This window comes from Panthera pardus, unplaced genomic scaffold, assembly GCF_024362965.1.
Source record: "Panthera pardus isolate Hobbes unplaced genomic scaffold, ASM2436296v1 HiC_scaffold_15, whole genome shotgun sequence".
In the NCBI taxonomy this organism is placed as follows: domain Eukaryota; kingdom Metazoa; phylum Chordata; class Mammalia; order Carnivora; family Felidae; genus Panthera; species Panthera pardus.
In genome coordinates this window covers 14,160,420-14,178,065 of record NW_026526710.1, presented here as the reverse complement: position 1 = coordinate 14,178,065, position 17,646 = coordinate 14,160,420, and the positions used below count along the sequence as shown (strand labels likewise).

General features: G+C 39.8%; 1 protein-coding gene across 3 annotated transcripts in view; it reads left to right on the top strand.

Moving 5' to 3' along the window:
- Positions 1-17,646, top strand: part of SPECC1L (sperm antigen with calponin homology and coiled-coil domains 1 like) — a 140,493-nt gene that overhangs the window by 92,896 nt on the left and 29,951 nt on the right. For all 3 annotated transcript variants that reach the window (XM_019467095.2, XM_053902143.1, XM_053902144.1), the window contains 3 exons: positions 4,730-4,813; positions 7,084-7,240; positions 10,950-11,052. In XM_019467095.2, coding sequence (XP_019322640.2) covers positions 4,730-4,813; positions 7,084-7,240; positions 10,950-11,052 — 344 coding nt within the window. The remainder of the gene's footprint in view (positions 1-4,729; positions 4,814-7,083; positions 7,241-10,949; positions 11,053-17,646) is intronic.

Here is a 17,646-nt window from a genome sequence, read left to right as displayed (position 1 = left end):
CCATTTCTTTTGAGTGTGGGTCAGTTTTTTCTCTTTCTGTGTATGTCCAGTAATTTTGGATTGTATCCTGGGTGGCGTGAATCACACATTGTAGAGATTGTTTTCTATTTTGTTCCTGTGCAGAAAATTGGGGTTTGATAGCAAGGAATTAACTTGGCTCACCTCAAACTCCATCCAACCTCTCTTTTCCTTCACTTGAAATACCTGTTCAGTTATTTTGTCCTTAATTCAACTCCTTAGAATCTGTGCTTGTGGTTTTCGGAGGTCAGTGAGAGATTTGGGCAGAGTTTATATACAGAATTTGTGATTCTTTCTGGTATTTCCTCTACTCCCTCCTTTTCCAGCATCTTTGGTTGTCCTGAAATATATCTTCTGCTTCTTCAAGGCAGTAAAGCTGTGGGTTTTCTACCATTTGCCCTTGTGGCCTTAGCTGGGGTCTACACTCATGCCTATAGCCATAAACTGGGAAATTTGCCCCCTGCTCTTTCCTCTTCTGCCTGCTTTTGGATTCTCTTTAGTGTCTTTAAGTGGTTGACTTTCTTTTCTTTTTTTTTTTCTTCAGATTTTGTACTTGTTTTTGGCAGGAGCATCGGTCTATTTGGAACTACTGTCTGAACAGAAATTGGCTATTTAGGCTCCTATTTCTAAACCCACTATTTTGCCTGTAAATTTGTTTTGGGAGACAATATAGGGACAACTGCCTGTACCTGTTTATTACTGTGATTTCTAAAATAAGAGAATTAAGGAGCAGACCTAGTATGCTCATGTTATCACTGCCTGTCTGTTGGAGGTAAACAGAACACTTCTATGTAGGTTATCGCTTCCTCTGAGCCCTGGATCTCATCCCCTTAGGTTTCACAGATGCTGTTAGCCTTGGACTATTACCCCCTTCTCCTATATCTTCAACTTTACCCTCTCTACTGGCTCCCTTCCACTGTCATTTAAAAATGCTCACATCTTGGGGCGCCTGGGTGGCTCAGTCGGTTAAGCGTCCGACTTCAGCTCAGGTCACGATCTCACGGTCCGTGAGTTCGAGCCCCGCGTCGGGCTCTGGGCTGATGGCTCAGAGCCTGGAGCCTGCTTCCGATTCTGTGTCTCCCTCTCTCTCTGCCCCTCCCCCGTTCATGCTCTGTCTCTCTCTGTCTCAAAAATAAATAAACGTTAAAAAAAAATTTATAAAAAAAATAAATAAATAAAATAAAAATGCTCACATCTCACCGAGGTTAAGAGAAAGAATTCTCTCCCCTTCCCCACCTCCTGCAGCTACCATACTTTCTCTCTTCTCCTTGCACAGCTTGTCCTCTTCCTCTCTCCCCAGTCACTCCTCAGCACATTCTTGCCTTACTTTTGTCCCCACCAGTGTATGAGATTGCTCTGACCGAGGTTACCAGGGCCCCCAGGTCACCAAGTTCATTCTCATTAGCTCTGTGCTGATAATTTCCAAAGTGATGTATCCCCTCTGACTTTTCTCCTGAACCTCCTCTGTTGCTCTGCATCTTCCCCTGCATCTCTCATAGGGTTCTCAAATTCAGCATGTTCTCATCTATCTTCCTCCCACAGTACTTTTCCCTTTTCTTGTCTGTGTATGTGGAACCTTATCCGTTGTCACCTCCATATCCATTGGGTCAGCAAGTCTGTTGATTCTGCCTCATTGAACAGCTCTTGAAGCTGTTTACTTCTCTCCATCCCCCCGGCACAACCCAAGTCCAAGTCATTCTCATCCCTCCCCTGTACAGTCTAACTCCTCATCCTGCGTGCACTGTTGCCCTTCACTCCGCTTCATCCACAAAGATGCTTTCCTAATAAAACCTTCATTGGCTCCTCACTGCCAGCAGGATAAAGTCCACACTCCTCAATTTGGCCTGCATCACCTGCATGCTTGCCCTTGCCTGCTCTGGCCCTTCCAGCTTGCCTTTGCCACCTCATCTGCTCCTTTCCTCCACCCCGTCCTCTGAACATAGACACCCTGGGGTTGTTTTGGTATGTGCTGAGCACTCAGCTGGGAACACTCTCTGTCCTCCAACCTCTCCTTTGCCTGTATAAAAGCTATTAATTACCCTTCTTGTCTGAACTGAGATGTTATTTCCTGGGGAGGCTTTTCCGGACCTCCCCTCAAGAGCAGGTCACGTCCCCTGTTGTGTTTCCAGAGTCCCGAGTACTTGTTCTTTCCTAGCATCCCTCACTTATAAAGACTTTTTAAAGAAGCCTGGTTTCTGCTCTAGATTCTGAGTCCCATTTCTTGCCTCTTCTCTTCCTTTCTCTGACCTTTGTACCAAGCCCAGTGCCTAGTGAGTAGTGGACATCCAAGGGATTTTTGTTTAATGAATGGATTAGAGACAAGAAAAGCTCCATATGACAATAGAATAGACTCTATTACTGTAAAATATAGTCTCTCCTGCTTGCCATACTTGACTGTAATACACTAATCTTACTTCCTGAAAAGAGATAAACTGACAGTATGACATGAAGGTGGAACCCAGCTGCTTACAGCAGGAGTCTTTGGACATGTGCTCCCACTGGGGCAAGTGCCTCTGAGCGAGTGTGAGTCTCATGGTGAAAATACTTCATGGAATGGCTGCAGGCTGTGTTGTGCCTGTTGAGTTTACCACAAATAATTTTGGAAAGAATAACTGAACTGGGGCTTCAGTACAATTTTGTACATTTTCAAAAAGTAGGTGTTGGTATGTGGTAGGGCACCACCTGCTGACTTGAGACACATTTGGATCCTTAGACATGCAGCAAGAAAAGACTTAGCCAGCGTTGAGCAAAGGAATCATGAACTTTCTTTCAGTTGTGTGCCTGTGGTGTGCAGTGTTAAAGAGAAAGAAGTCAGGTAATTTAGAAACACTTTCCCTGGAGAGAATGGCAAGGGCTTCTGGCCTTGGCCAGCATGCTACGTGTTTGGATTCATTTGTCTGTACAACCTTTGTTTTCACTTGCTTCATTTGCTGTGTTTTGGGAGATTAAGAATTTAGGGAAATGACTAGCTACAGAATTGTAAAATGGAAATTTTGATTAAATTAAAAATGTTGATTTCTGTTTCCTACTATTTCCGTGTTCTACTAACTTTGTTTTGTCTGTCAGACGTTGTGCATAATATGCTTTTCCTGTGAGGATGAGTGCCAACTGCTGACAGGGTTCAGAATTCTGATTGATGCTTGCTTGCAGGCTCTTCGTACAAAGGTGATACTTGTTCAGGATTGGGAAGATGTAATGACTGTAGGCTGTGTAAGTCCTGTCTTCCTTAAGAAAGGAAGTTCATCCTTCTCAAAGTTGTGTGTAATTAGAACCAAATGTTCTTCATACACTTAGAAAATAAATTTTGGAATAACAGAGGTGCTATCCTTGAAAGGTGCCATATGCCGTTACTTTTGACATCATGACATTCTGAGAGGAACTATTTTTTTTTTTTTAATTGTTGGTTCTTAAAAAGAAGTGGTGAATGACCTGTTTGACTAATGTACAGTAAATCTTGTCTTTTCCCTTGTTAAAATATGTTTGCTATAGGGCCATTCTTGGACAGTGAGGCTAAGTCTTCATTAAATGTAAGGGGTGGTGTTTTCCCTCATGCTAATCACATGTCCTTAGGACATGGCAGCCAGGCAGAACATCTAGTCTGTCCCTCCTTGTGCTTGTCGTCCTGGCCTGACAACAGCCTTGTTAGGCTTATAGCCCTAGGTAAGAAGTGTGCTGGTCTGTGTTTGGGGGCTCCCACTCTGGGGTAGCAGGTCCTGAGGAAGTGATGTTGAAGCTAGACCAGAAGGGTGATGAAAGTAGTCAGGCTATGGAGGAAATGGAGGAGGAGAATAGGAGGGAGGAGAACAGTGCCAGTGTTTGAGGAACTCCAGAAACTCCCAAGATGACTTGTGTTTAGAGAGCAAGGGAGGAGTGGAACAGGGTGCGGCTGCAAACTGCACAGTGGAGGCACTCTTTCTCTGCGTCCTTCCTTGAATTTCAGAAATGTCTGTTGCTTCCTTGTTGCCCTCAGACTAAAGTCCACATACTAAGTAACGAAGGCTCTTGTTAGTTAGCCTCATTTTCCCTTTAAAGCCCCTTTCTCTGTCGCCCTTTCTGATTTCCATATGCCCCATGTTGAGGCCACTGGGATTTTATCGTTCTGTAACTTGAATGCTCTTATACCTTTGTTCTGCTTGTTGTCTGGCTGAAATACTGTTCCCACCCTTCTTCTCTACTAGTAAAGCTCAGCTTAATATCATTATGTTGTTGAAGACCTCCCTGCTGCCTAAAATCAGAGTGAATGGATTCTCACTCTGTGGTTTGATAATACTTTGTCATTCTGTTATTCCAATCGTCCTGTCCTGACTTGTCTCTGGTTGTGTATATGTATGGATTCCCCACTACTGTTAGGCACAGAAGGGCAAGCCTTTGATTTAGCTTGTACTTTTAGACCTACATACAGTAGGGGATCTTTGAATTTTGGTTGAGTTGCGTCAAAGTGGTAAGTAGCAGTCAGTGATTTAGAAGCATTCATCTGTATCAAATCTTATCTCTAGAAATCAAACATTGAATGAAATGTTTTCCCACAGTCTTTGTCTCAGGAAACTCTTTAGTAGACATGGACTCCATAGGGAATTGTTAGAGTGCCCTGGGTTGAGAAAGAAGGGTTAGCTTCCAGGGGGACAGGAGGAGAGCTCACCTTCCTGCTGCCTTTGTTTCTTCAGAGTTCAGTGTCTGATGTCTTTATTTTGACCCTTCCCATTTTGTGCAGAGCACCTATTAAGAACATCTTCAACCAGCCGACCTGCTTCTCTGCCAAGAGTACCTGCCATGGAAAATGCCAAGACCATCTCAGGTGATGACTTTTATCTGGAATTTCCCTTAGAAAGACTTCCAGAGGTCTTAGTGATGGTACTAAATACTTTCTCTTTAGACTTACCTAGCTTTTCTTGCCTCTTTAGTTCTTGAGTTGATTATTTTCACTCTGAATTTCCCCTGTTGTATTTTTCAGATTCTATAGAAATCACATTTCATGGCCCTGATTTCAAAATAGTCAATTTCATGGCCCAAAACTAGATTGTTCCATTTATTTAACAAGATTTGTGAAGTGCCTAGAATGGGCTAGATGTCGTGCTGAAAATATAGCTTGATACAAAGTTGGTATAGTTGTGAAAGATTCTAGTATTAATCCCAAGGTGTGTCATGACTGTTATTTCAGAGCACACCAAAAATTCTCTGGAAACCAGATTTTTCCAGTATAAAAAAGCCATCCTATAATGATGAATGTAACAAGCTTACTTTGTCTCATAGAGCTAACCCCAGTTTATCAGTTGCTCGCATTATTTTCCCTTTGTGGCCCTTATTTGCCCTTAATAACTCAGCTAGAAATTGGACCAGAAAAGGAGAAATTCCTATAACTTTACCTCATACAGTTAACCTTCCACTTGCATGGGGATTTAAGCTAGTACAGTTTTTATGCATTATAGCCAGATCTTTGTATTAGTGGGAAGTCCAGCCAAAATTACCATCCCAAAGCTCAGATTCCAAAGCCTTTTCTTGCTTTTTTGAATTTTTTTTAAAGTTTATTTATTTATTGGGGGGGGGGGGGGAGGGGTAGAGAGAGAGGGAGAGAGAAAATCCCAAGCAGGCTCCACACTGTCAGCACAGAGCCCAATGCGGGGCTCAAACTCATGAACCATAATATTATGACCTGAGCCGAAGTTGGATGTTTAACTGACTGAGCCACCCAGGTGCCTCCAAAGCCTTTTCTTATCATAGAGTTCTTCTGATTCGTTTTCAGTTTCCCCTATATTTTTAAAAATTTTTTGATGTTTATTTTTGAGAGACAGACCATGAGTGGGGGAGGGGCAGAGAGAGAGGGAGACACAGAATCAGAAGCAGGCTCCAGGCTCCAAGCTGTCAGCACAGAGGCTGACACGGGACTTGAACCCACGAACTGCGAGATCATGACCTGAGCCGAAGTCGGACACTTAACCAATTGAGCCACTCAGGTGTGCCCTCAGTTTCCTCTATTTTATATAAAATTATGAAAGGGGTTCTCATCCAATTTCCTAGCACACCACTTAAAAGAAACTGCTGATTTAAGGCATATGAAGATCTGATATTGAAAGAAAAACAAGAATAATCACAAAATTATGTCAGAAATATTTATAAATATATCATTCTAATAAGATCATGTAATAGGAGAAAGCGTCTCTCTCCTCTGGATCTTTACAGACATCACTTCACTAATGCAGAGTTATATTCTGCTTGTGACCATCCTATAATCACCAAGAAAATTTTAGTCCGTAAAAGCAGGGGCAGTTTCAGTAATCTGGGAAGAATTACTGATGTATAACATTGATTACAGCCAGCTCAGGGCACCTGTATATCCAGCATCTTCTGATGTGAGAGAGTATATGTCTGAGGTCAGGAACTTTGTCTCATATTTCACTTCTTCCCGCATTCAGCCCAGAGCCTTGAGCACCTGTGCCAACTCAGTGCCTCCTTGCTAGAAATTTGCTTTTGTTGTGGCTCTGTTACCAACGGCTAAAGCAGGAGCTACTTCCACTTAGCAGTTCTTAGAACTTCCGTAATTCTAACAAGGTGTGATGGCTTACTGTGGTAGCCTTTCAAAATAGAACTTTTCTGACTGATCTTGTTTCTCAGTAGTTGAAGTGACACCTTTTGGTTTTCTGTTTGTCTCATTGGTTTATGTTTTTTAAAACATGGCCTGACCCAGAATTAAATGATGATGTATTTTTCCTTTTTTTTCCCCTTAAATGGTATTTTGGCTATGTTCAGAAGGGTTATGTTTACTTTAGTTGAGAGTGGATAGTATGTTCTGTGATTGTTGAAGGATAAGATGTATTCCATACCTTCAGGAAATGTGGGGTTCAATGCATATCTCAACCGCATCTTTTTTACAGGTTTTTTAATGAAAGAAATAAATCCTTCCAAGTTACCAGTATGATAAAGGAAATGTTAGTTTTTTTCATATATGGTAATTTCTACTTTTTTTTGGAACCTGAAGAAAAGGTCTCAAAAACCTAATTTAAAAGTATTTTATAAAAGTAACCATCTTTCTCCATTATGAAATGCATAATGACTATTTTTCACAATCAGTATCTCGACGAAGTAGTGAAGAGATGAAACGAGACATCAATGCACCCGAGGGAGCATCGCCGGCCTCTCTTATGGCTATGGGAACCACGTCTCCACAGCTTTCCCTGTCTTCCTCTCCCACGGCGTCCGTCACCCCCACCACCCGAAGTCGGATAAGGTAGAGAACAGTTAATACTGATGGATTTCATGTATACCTCTCCTAGCCTTCGGAGATCAATAATCAGATTATAAAATAATGGCAATCGAGCACTGATTTTTTTTCTTTGTGGGTTATTGTTTTCTCATCTCTTCTATGCCCAGAATTGGGTAAGATGGTATAGAAGTAAAAAGCAAGGCAAAGTCAAAGAGGTGGTTCCTTTCCTCCTAAGCATTGTGGAATTACAATATGGGGTGTGGGTGGAGGGTTAGGGGGAAGCTTCCTAGGGGAGTGGTGCCTGGGTGTGGAGGGTGGGCTGGCAAGGTCAGAGACATGAGTGAATGTACAGAAGGGTGAGTAACCAAGGTTTGGGGGAGCTATGGGTAGGTGGTACACCATGTGCAGAGAGGATGGGCACAGAAGACCAGAGGAAGGTGTGGACCCACCATATCTGGGGGCAGTGGAAGAAAAGATTGATAGGGTAGGATGTGGCTAGGCATGGAACCTCCTTACAGTCAAATTGAATCACTTTGATATAGTAGGAGATATAAAGTGGGGTAAATAAATCAGAGTGAGGAGATGATTCAAGGATTCTTCCATTGTGGACAAAAATCGGGGAACACAACTGAAATGACATTATAATATTTTGGGGACAAAGATGCTGAATCCGAATCAGTATGACAGCAGTGGAAATGGTGAAGGGAAGGTGGGACTCAGGAGGCTTTTCACAGGGAAAGATGATTGGTTTTGGCAGCAGGTTTCTAGAAAAGGAATGGAAGAATGAGAGCCACCAGAGACGGTTTTAATTGTTCTAGACCAGAAGGTGGGAACATGGTGCCACACTGATCTTTGGTAAACAGTACCTGAAAATGTAGTAGTATATTTTATTCATACTTCTCTTATGTCAGAATCCATTTGGGACTAAGAAGTAGTTATAATTTAGAGGAAAAAAAAAATTTCAAAAAGATAGCATACATCGTATATAGGGGTGAGGAAAACTGTCGAGGTGTATTGGGAAGAATTGAAGGAGGGATAGGAGTGGATTTCAGAACTTTAGCCTTATATGTATGAGAATAAAATGGAATGTTTGGCCTCTCAAACTCAAGTTATATACTTTAGTTTAAAGCCCTGACTCTAGGGACTCAACCTCTAAGAATAGTGGTCCCATAAGCTGTGCGCCATCAGAGCAAGTAGGGGTGCAATGATGATGAGGTTAGCTCATGCTCTGCCTAGGCTCATGCAGGGAGAGCACTGTTCACACCTGTCTCTGTCCTGGGTGGTAGGCCATACCTGTAGTATGCCTGTGGGAAGTGCACCCACTCTTCTGGCTCCCCTACTCAGAAGCTGTGATCTTCAACTGGAAGGTGTCTTCATCTTATAATGGAAGGTGTCTTCATCTTATAATGAAGAGGTTATGAGAGACGACCCTCCAGCTCTGGGAGGCTCTTTTCTGAAGCTTGCCATTGTAGTCCATAAAGTTAACTCTTCTTTGATACTTTAATTTTAAGCTGTTTCTATAAACAAACAGACCTGGTGTGAGCCAGAGTAAACCTTTCACATTGATTATAATAGTATTATTTTAAGCGTGTTGGAGATTTATTCATTCATGCATTCATTCATTCATTCATTTGGCTTGTTTTTTTTGTGTTCGTATTTCATTAACTTTATTCTCATTCTCTTTTCCTATGTTCAGTGGTATTATAACACACTTCTCTGGGCTTTTTAAACCAAAGCAGGAGTCTGGTGGGCTGGCATGCAAACATAAAAGTATATTTCTTCAAGACAGCAGTCTTAACTCCTTGCTGGAAATTTTTGTATTTTACTTTTGGTTCTAAGATAAATCAAACCGGTGCTGCTTGAGCACACCTCTGAATTGGAAAAGCTTCAGTTATAAATATGTACTCTTTGATTTTCTAGCATAGCTTGAAGGGTGAAAACATAGAATCAATGCACTGAAGAATATTAAGCCACTTGTAATATAGTAGCCGTTAGGATACTTATTGGGCATAAGTATACTTATGGGGTGTGGGATAGAATCTCTGCTTTATTCCTAAAGTAATCACTAAAAAATAGAACAAACTTTTAAGAGTATGCCACTTATCAAAGAGCAGGTCATTTTAGAAGCGCTCTCTCTCCAGGTATTCATCAAGTAGTTACTAAAAGGCAGGATTTGGTCCAGGATATGTCAGATTGTATGCCTTACTTGCTTCATCACCAGAGTGATCACAAAATCTTTTTTGATTCATTGTCTTATTTAGAGCAGGATATTTATTCTATCTTCAAGGAAATTGACAGTGCCTAAAAGGTACTCTACATATAATTTTAAGACATGAATTGTAAGTAGCCGTTGTTGTTTTTTTTTGTTTTTTGTTTTTTGTTTTTTTTTTTTTGAACTCCTGTGGTGTGTCTACTTTATACTAAACTTTGAAGTTCCTTGAGGGGGCAGGAACCCTGTGTTGTTTACTATCCATTGCCTGGCAGAGTGGTGTTCCATAAGGAGGTATTGAACAAGTGAGTGAGTTTACAGAAAAATCCCATTTTCTATGCAAGATAAAACTCTAGTTACCTGTAGTCAATAAAGAGTGTATATCTTCACAATAAACACATTTGAAACATTTTATGAATGTTTTAATGTGTGTTGCCATCTGTTGTCTTATCTGCTTCCCCTAAATGTAAGCACCTTGAAGGTAGGCACTATTCCTTCTAATCCTTCACTTTGCATAATCTTGCCCTTTGTATTTACAATAAGTGATTTATTTTTATTTATATTAAAAAAAATTTTTTTTTACATTTATTTTTGAGAGAAAGAGAGAGAGACAGAGCACAAGTGGAGGAGGGGCAGAGAGAGAGGGAGACACAGAATCCAAAGCAGGCTCCAGGCTCTGAGCTGTCAGCAACAGAGCCCGACGCGGGGCTTGAACTCATAAACCGTGAGATATGACCTGAGCCAAGTTGGACACTTAACTGAATGAGCCACCCAGGGGCCCCAAGTGATTTATTTATTTATTTTTTTAAATAGTTAAAAAAATTTTTTTAATGTTTATTTATTTTTGACAGAGAGAGACAGAGCATGAGCAGGGGAGGGGCAGAGAGAGAGGGAGACACAGAATCCGAAGCAGGCTCCAGGCCCTGAGCTGTCAGCAGCACAGAGACCGATGCGGCGCTCGAGCTCACAGACCGTGAGATCATGACCTGAGCTGAAGTCGGACGGACGCTCAACCGACTGAGCCATCCAGGCGCCCCCCCCACCAAGTGATTTATTTTTTAAAAAAAGACGAAATGATTGAGGACATAAAAGGTTGAAAACAAAAACTAGTAAAGTAAAACAAAAGCATAAAGATTATGGAAGGGCAAGATACTGAATAAAAGTCGGCCATAACAGCTTTCATATGCAGCCACTGTCAGGTTGTTTTTCCTCCTGAGCATTCTGGAAAGCATTCCATTAATTGTGAGTGCACACCATACTAAATCTTTGCCAGTTTCCGTGTGGATGATAAACAGAGTCCATCCCTTCAGATAGCAGAAACTGGGTCTGTGAGGATCCTGTAAAAATTGAGAAGTAAAATCAATTGAATGAAAGCCTACATCTTGCTATTAGATGCCTTAGTATGTGCAATTATCCCATCCAGGAATGCAAACTGACACTGTTCTTTCTTCTTTGTGGGATTTCTGGTTTATAATGTGCTCAAATAAAAAATATTTTAACTTTGGATTCCTTATTTTCACTTAGGGAAGAAAGGAAAGACCCTCTGTCTGCATTGGCGAGAGAATATGGAGGATCAAAGAGGAATGCTTTGCTGAAGTGGTGTCAGAAGAAAACAGAAGGCTATCAGGTAATCATATGGTTCCTTTCTCCCACATGAGCAAGGGCCAAACCAGGTGCTGGAGTGTCAGAGCTTGCTACACGTCTCACATTAAAATGGGGAATCCTGTGCTGAATTTCAGGATCACATTCAACACAAAGTCTATCCCAAACTTGGCTGAGTGTCACTTGGATGGCATAAATTTTTTACCTTACCAGAGTAGCTAATCTTTCCAGTACTTTTATTCAGCTATTATAACACTTTCTTTTTTTTTTCTTTTTTTTTTTTTTAACATTTATTTGTTATTGAGAGACAGAGAGAGACAGAGCATGAGCATGGGAGGGGCAGAGAGAGGAGGAGACACAGAATCCAAAGCAGGCTCCAGGCTCTGAGCTGTTATCACAGAGCCCGATGCGGGGCTCGAACTCACAAACCGCGAGATCATGACCTGAGCCGAAGTCGGATGCTTAACTGACTGAGCCACCCAGGCGCCCCAATATAACACTTTCTTAACTAATTCCTGTTAACTGCCTTCACTGAGGTCCCATCTGATCTAAGAGTGAAAATATATTTATTTTACTTTAAATTAATATTTTCATCAATGATTAAAATTATAAATTTTATGTTATATTTTACTACAATAAAAAATTACTTAGCAAAAAAATAAAAGTAAATGAATGGGATATAAGTAAATAGAAAATCAGCAAGGATGTACATGACTTGAAGTATATACTAGGTACTATATATCTAGATACTAAATGTAGATAGATGGTGTATCTGCATATCTGTACAGATATATATGGATAAATGAGTTATATTCTGTATAGGCTTGGAGACTCCTGGCATCCAACAACAGAAGAATACACATTCTTCTCAGGTGCACGTAGAACATCACAAGTTAGGGTATATGTTGGGTCATAAAATGACTCAATAAATTTGAACAAAGATTGAGATTATATCGAGTATCTTTTCTAACCATAGTGGAATGAAATTAGAAATGTATAACAGAAGGAAAATTCACAACTAAGTGGAAATTAAACACAGTTTCTAGATAATCAGTGGGCAAAGAATAAATCACAAGGGAAATTAGAAAATAAGAATGAAAGTGAAAACACAACATATCAAAACTTATGGGAGGCATTGAAAGCAGCTCTCTGAGGGAAATTTATAACCATAAACACCTACCTTTAAAGAGAAGAAATCTCAAATCAATATCCTAACCTTTCACTTTAGGAAAGTAGAAAAAGAAGAACAATCTGAGCCAAAAGCAATCAGAAGGAAAGAAATAAAGATTACAGCAGACAGAACAGTAGAGAAGATTAATGAAACCAAAAGTTGGTTCTTTGAAAAGATCAACAAATCAACAAACCTTTTGCTAGATGGACAAAGGAAAAAAGAGCAGACTGAAATTAAAAATCAGGAATAGGGGCGCCTGGGTGGCGCAGTCGGTTAAGCGTCCGACTTCAGCCAGGTCACGATCTTGCGGTCCGTGAGTTCGAGCCCCGCGTCAGGCTCTGGGCTGATGACTCGGAGCCTGGAGCCTGTTTCCGATTCTGTGTCTCCCTCTCTCTCTGCCCCTCCCCCGTTCATGCTCTGTCTCTCTCTGTCCCAAAAATAAATAAAAAACGTTGGAAAAAAAAAATTAAAAAAAAAAAATAAATAAATAAATAAAAAATCAGGAATAAAAGAGGGGACATTACTAGTGACCTCACAGAAATAGGGAGTACTTATTTACTTAGTAAATAATAATAGGAATACTTAAAAGGGAATACTATGAACAATTGTATGCTGACAAATTGGGTAACCTAGGTATGAAAGGGGAAATTCTTAAATATGCAAACTATCAATTATGACCCAAGAAGAAAGAAAATCTGAACAGACCTATAACAATGAAAGAGACTGAATTATTAATCAGAATACTTCCAACAGAGAAAAGCTCAAGGCCGAATAGCTTCATTGGTGAATTCTGCCAAATGTTTACAAGAATTAACACCAGTCTTTCTCAAACTCTTCCAAAAACAGAAGAGAGAACACTTTGTGACTTACTCCCTGAGGCCAATTTACCCTGATAACCAGCCCAGAAAGAAACGTTGTAGAGAAAACTATGGATCAATATTCTTTATGCAAAAATTCTTAACAAAATACTGACAAACAATCCAGGAGCAAATAAAAAGAATCCTACACCATGACCAAGTGGGATTTATCCCTGGAATGCAAGGTTGGTTCAACATATGATAATTAATCAACATATAATAAAGGGAAAAAAACGAAGATAATCATGTCAGTAGGCACAGAAAGAATACTTGACAAAATTAAAAACCTATTTATGATAAAAAATAGCAAATTGGGAATAGAAGGGGGCTTTCTCAGTCTGTTAAAGAGCATATGTGAAAAACCCACAGCTCACAGCATACCTCATGGTGAAAGACTTTGAAAGCTTTCCCTTTGAAAGCTGTTATCATATCAGGAACAAAAAAGGACGTCCACTCTCACCACTTCTATTCAGTATTTTCCTGGAAATTCTAGCTAGAGCAGTTGGGCAAGAGAAAAAAAATAAGTTATTGAAGAGGAAGAAGTAAAACCATCTCTGCAGATGACATGATTTATATCTAGAAAGTCTTAAAGAATTAACATACAAACTGTTAGAGCTAATAAACATTCAGCTAAATTGCAGGATACAAGGTCAGTATACTAAAACCACTTGCATTTCTATACACTAGTAATGGAAACTCTGAAAATGAAATTAAAACACTCCCATTTGCAATAACATCAAAAAGAATAAAGTACTTAGAAATAAATTTAACCAAAGTGGGGGAGGGAACAAGGCTTTTACACTTAAAACTGTAAAACATTGCTGAAAGAAATTAAAGAAAATCTAAATAAATGGAAAGACATCCCATGTTCATGGATTGGAAGTTTTGATACATGCTACAGCATGAATGAACTTAGAAAATATGCTTTTTGAAGAAGCCAGACAGGAAGCTCCAGCCTAAAAGCCTTAAGTACTCCAGCACAGGCAGCACGGAGCCTGCATGGGATTTTCTCTTCTTTTTCTCTGCCCCTCCCCAGCTTGCATTCTCTTTCTCTCCTTCCCCCTCCCTCCCTGTCTCTCTCTCTCTCTCTCTCTCTCTCTCTCTCTCTCACTCTCACTCTCACTCTCACTCTCAAATAAATAAATAAATGAATAAATAAGATGAACTTTTAAAATGTTAAATAATCAAATTTAGATGATTCAAGCCTTAAATCAATGATTTAACTAATGTCCCTTGGTTCCTTTCCACTTAAATTCTCTGATTATAATCCTAAAGTACATTGTTTTGGTTGAAAAAACAAAAAAACACAAATCTGAGGGAAGTGAAGGGGGAGAAGTGTAGGGGAGAAGAGCAAGGCTAATCCCAAGGTACTTTGAGGAAAGCTACAGGGGGGCCCTGAGGTCCTGTGGAGTTTTCGTGAGTTGGATGCCCTGCTTAGGAGTTTGTAGTGTAGGAAACTGTCGCTTCCTGTTGGCATCTGTCCACACTTGTACCCACGAGGAAACATTTGAGGCTTCAGTGAACATGGGATTTGTCATGTGGCTGGTTCCAGATGGTTCCCCCCATTAAGACTTTTGGAAATGGGCATACCAAAGATTTTGTCTTATCCTTCTGTAGTGTTAAGTAGACATTACACAGATACCTTCCCATATCGCTGCTCTTATAAGGAAATCTTTATTACAGAAGTACTCCAACTGTTATAACACACACACACATCAACTTAAAAACTTCAATTAATAATTTTAAGTTTTTTTTCATTGAGTGGGTACTTACAGGACAGGGAGAAATATAATGCATACCAGAATAATGAACATAGATAAAACCTTTCTGTACACTAGATGGTCTTATGCTACAAACCCAGTTTCCCCTTTCTTTACCTCCTGTGGACACTTCTGTAATGATAACCTACGTACGGCTTTTTTGTTTGTCTTACTTTTTCTTTCCTGTGACACAGATCTCTACTCTTGCTGTTTAAAAGTGGATAGGATGCTGGTTCTTTTATTTCAAACTCTGTGAGTTAAAATTGGACAGTTTGAAATGAAAAACCTTTGTAAACTGAAAGATATATCTGATAAAGCTCTTAATTTGTCAAGAGCCATGTAAGAAGTGCCAGAGTCCTTCCCTTATCTAGTTTTAAGTATGGATGACCATACCCATCCTTAGGAGCCAGCAGTTTGGGACCAGTTGTTTTTTTTTTTTTCTTTTTTTTTTTTTTTTTTTGGTCTCTGACTACTCACAGTCTACAGGAAAGGGCAGGTTGTGACACTTGACTAGCTCACTAGAGCAGGACCTGTTACGTGACACTCAGCACATACTGCTCTCTCAGGCCCCAAATGCATCATTAATGCTTGGACCATGCATGCTTTATGTCGTAGAAGCTGTCTAATCAACGGAGATAGATTCCCTAATACCATATCATCTTCCTTTAACTCTCTTAAGAGTCATCCTAAAATAATTGTGCTAATCACTGTAACTTCATTAACCATCCATTATAAAACAAGCCCTTCTGAGTTTGCCTTTTATCTAACGAATACACTTTCTCTTTTAAATTATGTCCTGCCACTTATTGTTCACTGAAGTTTTAGAATACTAGAATTATTACTGTTGGCCTTGGCATTCTGATTTACTGTCAGGTTTACAAATGTGGGACTGAAAACCCCCACAGGACAAATGACAGCCTCAAAGCTGTATCATGAGTCCACGACATCATACTAACAACCTTTAGCATTATTGCTTTAAGGATTAAATCTTCCTTGTGTTTTAAATCAGTGCCTCATTTTCTACATATTATGTTTTTATTTATTTTTTCTACAGTTATGCTTTTAAGTTTAATGTAAATATGCAGTTAACATTATTTTTTTTAACTTTATTTATTTTGAGAGAGAGAGTGTGTGTGTGCAGGAGGGGCAGAGAGCAAGAATCCCAAGCAGGCTCTACACCGTCAATGTGGAGCCTGACACAGGGCTTGAACTCACAAACCACAAGATCATGACCTGAGCCAAAGTCAGACGCTTAACCAACTGGGCCACCCAGGCACCCCTAACATTAATAATTCTTAAGCGCTTATGGGGAAAAGTGCTAATACATTGCCCTATTTCATAACCTCTATAATTTCTCCTTCCCAGAGGCAACTACTTTCAATTCTTCTGGCTATGTTTGGTTAGGGATTGACAATATCAGATTGATAAGGTAATTGAGAAAATAATTTATAGTTTCAGTATATTTTCTTTGATTATAAATTTTATATTTAGCAGCTTTATATTTAGCTGGTGTACCATTGTTTTCTTGTTCTGGAAAAACCTAACTGAATACAATCAAGGAGCCTCTAAAGGTTAATTTAAGAGAGCCCTACTTTGTTTTTTGGTTTTTGGTTTTTTTTCAGTTTTTTAAATTTGTTTTTTTTTTTATTTTTTAATATATGAAATTTATTGTCAAATTGGTTTCCATACAACACCCAGTGCTCATCCCAAAAGATGCCCTCTTCAGTACCCATCACCTACACTCCCCTCCCTCCCACCCCCCATCAACCCTTAGTTTGTTTTCAGTTTTTAAGAGTCTCTTATGCTTTTTTTAAAATTTTTTTTTTTTAACGTTTATTTATTTTTGAGACAGAGACAGAGCATGAACGGGGGAGGGGCAGAGAGAGAGGGAGACACAGAATCGGAAGCAGGCTCCAGGCTCTGAGCCATCAGCCCACGGACCGTGAGATCGTGACCTGAGCTGAAGTCGGACGCTTAACCGACTGAGCCACCCAGGCGCCCCAAGAGTCTCTTATGCTTTAAGAGAGCCCTACTTTGGATGAAAAATCTTTGTTTTCTGATAAAATGCCAGACCTAGAATTGGATTATTTAATCCAAAGGATAATGAAATCACTTAATCTTGTACAGAATAGTTTTTTTTTTAATTTAATTTTTTAAATTTACATCCAAATTAGTTAGCATATAGTGCAGCAGTGATTTCAGGAGTATATTCCTTAATGCCCCTTACCCATTTAGCCCATCCCACCTCCCACAGTCCCTCCAGTATCCCTCTGTTTGTTCTCCATATTTAAGAGTCTCATGTTTTGTCCCTCTCCCTGTTTTTCTATTATTTTTGCTTCCCTTAGGTTCATCTGTTCTGTGTCTTAAAGTCTTCATATGAGTGAAGTCATATGATATTTGTCTTTGACTAATTTCACTTAGCATAATACCCTCTAGTTCCATCCACGTAGTTGCAAATGACAAGATTTCATTCTTTTTGATTGCCGAGTAATATACTCCATTGTATATACATGTACCACATCTTCTTTATCCATTTATCTCTCGATGGACATTTGGGCTCTTTCCATACTTCGGCTGTTGTTGATAGTGCTGCTATAAACATTGGGGTGTATGTGTCCCTTCAAAACAGCATACCTGTATCCCTTGGATAAATACCTTAGTAGTGCGATTGCTGGGTCATAGGGTAGTTCTATTTTTAATTTTTTGAGGAACCTCCATACTGTTTTCCAGAGTGGCTGCACCAACTTGCATTCCCACCAACAATGCCAAAGGGATCCTCTTTCTCCGCATCTTCACCAACATCTGTTGTTGCCTGAGTTGTTAATGTTAGC